The sequence below is a fragment of the Myiozetetes cayanensis genome, unplaced genomic scaffold, assembly GCF_022539395.1.
Source record: "Myiozetetes cayanensis isolate MyiCay16 unplaced genomic scaffold, myiCay2020 scf709, whole genome shotgun sequence".
NCBI classification, from domain to species: Eukaryota; Metazoa; Chordata; class Aves; order Passeriformes; family Tyrannidae; genus Myiozetetes; species Myiozetetes cayanensis.
The window spans coordinates 8,339-13,177 of NW_026087975.1; the positions used below are offsets into that span (position 1 = coordinate 8,339).

Sequence of the window (4,839 nt, forward strand, 5' to 3'; positions counted from 1 at the left end):
AACTCCTCAGTGTTAAATCCATGGAAATGCTCTGGGCAGCTGCAATGAGCATTTGGTGTCTCACTTTGGGAGGGGAGATATGAAAAGGTGAGGAGTGTGTCAGTCTGTTCTTTGGACATGGATTCCTGTCTATCTGTGCAGTTTCTGTGTAGGGGAACAGTTGAGTGTGATGCTCCTGCAGCTCCAAGCTGCCAGCACAGGGCAGCTGAGCAGAGACTGATGGGCAGAGCAGCTCTTCTGTCTGCACTGAGGGACTGTCCCTGTGCCCTCAGAACCCACAAGACTTGATCTGCAGTGCCATGGAAATGTCAGGGATTTATTTCCAATATCCACAACCACTCCTAACCGTGGCAGTAGTGCAAGTGGGAGAACACATAGGAGTCCATCACAGTTTTTCTGCTTCCAATTGTCCTCTCAGGGAGCAACAGCCAGAGTTCAGGGGAGGAAGGTGCAGGGAGGTCTGAGTGAGGAGAGAGAGCCTGAGAGTGGGGTGGCTGTCAGATGTGTCCTGTTTGGCTGCAGCAGCCTGGTCTAACTCAGCATTGACCTTTCCTCCTTAACAGATGAAAACACTCTGGGGAAGCAGCAAATGCCCAACAGCAGCTCCATATCCCAGTTCCTCCTGCTGCCATTTTCAGACAGGCGGGAGCTGCAGCTGCTGCACTTCTGGCTCTTCCTGGGCATCTCCCTGGCTGCCCTCCTGGGCAACGGCCTCATCCTCAGCGCCGTAGCCTGCGACCAGCACCTGCACACCCCCAGGGACTTCTTCCTGCTGCACCTCTCCCTCACAGACCTGGGCTGCATCTGCACCACTGTGCCCAAAGCCATGCACAACTCCCTCTGGGGCACTATAACCATCTCCTACACAGGATGTGCTGCACAGCTCTTTTTCTTTACGTTTTTCATGTCAGCAGAGTTTTCTCTCCTGACCATCATGTGTTATGACCGCTACGTTGCCATCTGCAAACCCCTGCACTACGGGACCCTCCTGGGCAGCAGAGCTTGTGCCCACATGGCAACAGCTGCCTGGACCTCTGGGTTTCTCAATGCTCTGCTGCACACAGCCAATACATTTTCTCTGCCCCTGTGCCAGGGCAATGCCTTGGGTCAGTTCTTCTGTGAAATCCCACACATCCTCAAGCTCTCCTGTTCACACTCAGGCTACCTCAGGGAAATTGTCCTTCTTGGGTTTAATGTCTGTTTAGTATTTAGTTGTTTCATTTTCATTGTTTTCTCCTATGTGCAGATCTTCAGGGTTGTGCTGAGGATCCCATTTGAACAGAGACGGCACAAAGCCTTTTCCACGTGCCTCCCTCACCTGGCCGTGGTCTCTCTGTTTATCAGCACTGGCACATTTTCTAACCTGAAGCCCCCCTCCATCTCCTCTTCATCCCTGGATCTGGCTCTGTCAGTTCTGTACTCGGTGTTGCCTCCAACCCTGAACCCCCTCATCTACAGCCTGAGGAACCAGGAACTCAAGGATGCCATAAGGAAAATGATGACTGGATGCTTTTCAGGAGCAATAAAATGCCTGTCTTCTGGTGTGTAGCATTCAGAATGGGACGCCGTAATGGTACAGCCCTTCTGATCATTTTTTTCATGGAGGTCATCAGGTTCTTCTTGCAATAATTTCCTTTGCAATGAAATATTATTATGTATCTGCCTTCTAATTTAGTCTCTACCCATTGAATTTGACTCAAAGATGTAAAAAAGATGAATTGTGCTCTCTGAGTATTTAAACAAAAAAAAGACCCTGCAGTGCCTTCTTTGTCCAAGACCCTTCTTCTTAGCTGTTCCCAAAGCACAGCACACTGCAGGACAGGGGAGATTGTCAAAGGGGAATGGCACAATAATCCCAGCACAACAGCACTGCCAGGGAGCAGCAGAGCTTGGGCTATGCAGAGCTGCTCGTTCCACTTCCACACTATCCTTGTTAGCCCCTTTCTGGCTGGAAGGCCTGAATGCTCTCTGAGCACAGTCCTGAGGGTGGGAGCCCTTTGAGCACAGGCAGGGACAGGCACTGGGAACTTGTGAAGCAGAGCTGGCCTCCCTGGCAGCATCTACAGGATTCTGAGGGCACTGCTGGACTGGGTCACTTCTTCTGTGCCCTTGCTGCAGGGCTGGAACTCTCCTGCAGTGACACTAGGACACTCCTGCTCTTTGCATTCCCAGCCTGATTTTTGAATCCAGTCTTCCCCTGCTGTTCCCAGGGACATGCTGGGAGTGCTTCAGAGCTGCCATCCTGGGGCATCTCCTGCCCAGCGTGGGCAGGCACAAGGTCTCTCCCCCTGCTCCTCTCAGCTCAGCAGTGCCACTGTTTGCTGCAGCCTCCTCCTCCTTGCCCAGCACAGCCCTCCTGGCATAGTTGGACACAGCCCTTGTTCTACCCCCTCCTCATGGCCCTGCCCAAGCCCCTCAGCTACAGCCTGATGGCCAGAAACCTTCAGGGCAGGGAGTTCTGGAGAGGCACAATGGTTTCCATGAGACTCTTCAGTGTCACTGTGGCCCCTTGGTTCCAGGAGATTCCACAGTGTCCCTGCATACCTTTGGTTCCATGAGGCCCTGCAGTGTCACAATGACCCTTGGTTCCATGCATCACAATGGCCCTTTGATTCTAAGAGGTTCTCCACTGTGACAATGGTCCCTCCATTCCACAAGGTCACATCATGTCCCAGGGTCCCCTTGGCTCCAGGAGGCCCCTCAGTGTCACCAAGATCCCTTGATTTTATGAGCTTGCCCTGTGTCCAGATGGCCCCTTGGTCCCACAAAGTTTCCCAGTGTCCCTGTGTTCCTTTGTTTCCACCAGGTTCTGCACTGTCCCAGGCTCCCTTGGGCTCCACAATGCCTTGGCACAATGGCCTCTTGATTCCATGGGATTCCTCAGTGTCACAATGGCCCCTTCGTCCCACAAGATTCCCCAGGGTCACAGTGCTCCTTTGCATCCAGAAGGCCTGCAGTGTCACAAGGGCACCTTGAGTCCAGGAGGTCCCAGTTTGTCCACAGGTTCCTTTGGCTCCAAAAAGGCCCTGTAGTGTCACAGTGGCCCCTTCATTTCATGAGGTTCCACTGTGTCCCAGGGTTCCTTTGTTTCCATGAGGCACCACAGTGACACAAGGGCTCCCTGGTTCCTTGAGGTTCCAAAAGGTTTCAGGGTTCTCTGTGTTCCTCAAGGCCCAAAATGTTAAATGGCCCCCTGGTTCCACAAGATTTCACAGTGTCCCTGTGTACCTTTCTTTCCATGAGGCCCTGCACTGTCACATGGGTCTCTTAATTCCTTCAGGTTGCACAGTGTCATCAGAAAGCTGAGCCCATCCAGATGAAAGATTTGGGAGAGATTAGAAGGAAATGGGGAAAAAGATTGGATATTTGGGAAGGAAAGAGAGGCTTGGCCAACAGAGAGGAAAGATTTTGATGAGGTAAAATCAGGTTCAGAGAATGCTGAGGGTGCTGAAACACTGGCTGTGCAAACACTCCTGAGAGACCTTTATGCACTTTGTAACCTCAAGCCCCAACACTACCCAAAAGTGCTGCCCCTCCCATGGAAAGGAATCCACTGCTCTAATTCCAAACTCACCCAGAGGTCAAAGGAAAAGCCAGAACAAAGAAATCCAGAGTCTTCTTTTTCCTCTAATGCCCACCCCAATCCCAAACCTGCACTGTTAGTATAAAAAGCCAAGGTTTACTTCTAATCCTGCCAAACCCTAATCCTGAACCAGACCCTGCCAGCAAAGCAACAAACCTCTCAAAGTTCTATCTAATCCTGTACCTGAGCTCTGAAGCCCAAGCCCTGACCATGAAGCACCCCCACAGCCCTTGGGAGCAGGGCAAGGACCTGCAGGGCCCAGAGCAGGCCCAAGGGGTTGGCAGAGCAATGGGAGGTGACCTGGATCTGCTCAGCTCTGCAGGGACCCCCAGCAGAAGGGCCTGGGCTCTGTCAGGGATGTCCTGGGGCACAGGGGCTCAGCATCCAAGCCAAGAAGGCCAAGTGCACATGGCAGCAGCCAGAGCTGGGGGACAGCAGAGCCATCAGGGAGGGCCCAGAAATGCTGCTGGGAGGGGGGTGGGAAAGCAGGAGGGGTGTGTGCAGCCTGCAAGGCCAGAGGAGCAGCAGGGCCAGGGGAGCACAGCCTGCAGCAGAGATGGCCAAGGGCTCTGGCAGGGCTGCAAGGCCCAAAGGCACCCAGGCCTTTGTGCCCTTGGCTCTGGCAGCTGCCTCTGCCCCTCAGGCCACCACAAGCAACTTTCCTTTGTCTGCCTGCACTCCTGGCCTGCAAGGATCTGCTCGAAGGAGTCCCTGGGGAGGCTTTGTCAGTGCCTGCCCTCAGTGGGGCCCAGCAATGCTTCAAGGGACCGGGAGTTTGGCTTCTGACTTCTTGAGCAGCTTCTTCAATCTTCTCTCAGTAGTTGAGGACAATAGACTTGTCTCTAAACACGCTGTGGGGCTCATTAAAATACAGAAAAACAAATTATTTTCCTTCCTTTTATTGTCTTTATGACTTCAATTCTTCCACAGCTAATTGGAGTTGTTTTGTAGTTTAGCTGAGGAGGACGATTTTAAAGTGGAAGTCACAAAAATATAATTTTCTGTGAAAGGCAATGATTTACACAGAACCTTTAGGATGCAAGAGGGTGAGGGTGCAAAGGATTTGGTCACAAAGATAAGGGGGCAAAAGTGTTTAATAGCATATAATTATTGAGCAACTGATTGTTATCAAGCAATTCAATATAATTTGTGCAATTGAAATCTGACTGAATTATAGATTCCCAATAACAACACTCACACCACAGTCAATTCACACCTACAGCCAGGCAGAGATGTGTGCACACATCAAGATCTGG

General features: G+C 51.8%; 1 protein-coding gene across 1 annotated transcript; it reads left to right on the top strand.

The window, feature by feature from the left end:
* The first annotated feature begins 589 nt into the window (after positions 1-589).
* Positions 590-1,549, top strand: LOC126652231 (olfactory receptor 14J1-like). The gene has a single exon (XM_050338900.1). The coding sequence runs from the start codon at positions 590-592 to the stop codon at positions 1,547-1,549; it is 960 nt and encodes a 319-aa protein (XP_050194857.1).
* The last annotated feature ends 3,290 nt before the right edge of the window (positions 1,550-4,839 follow it).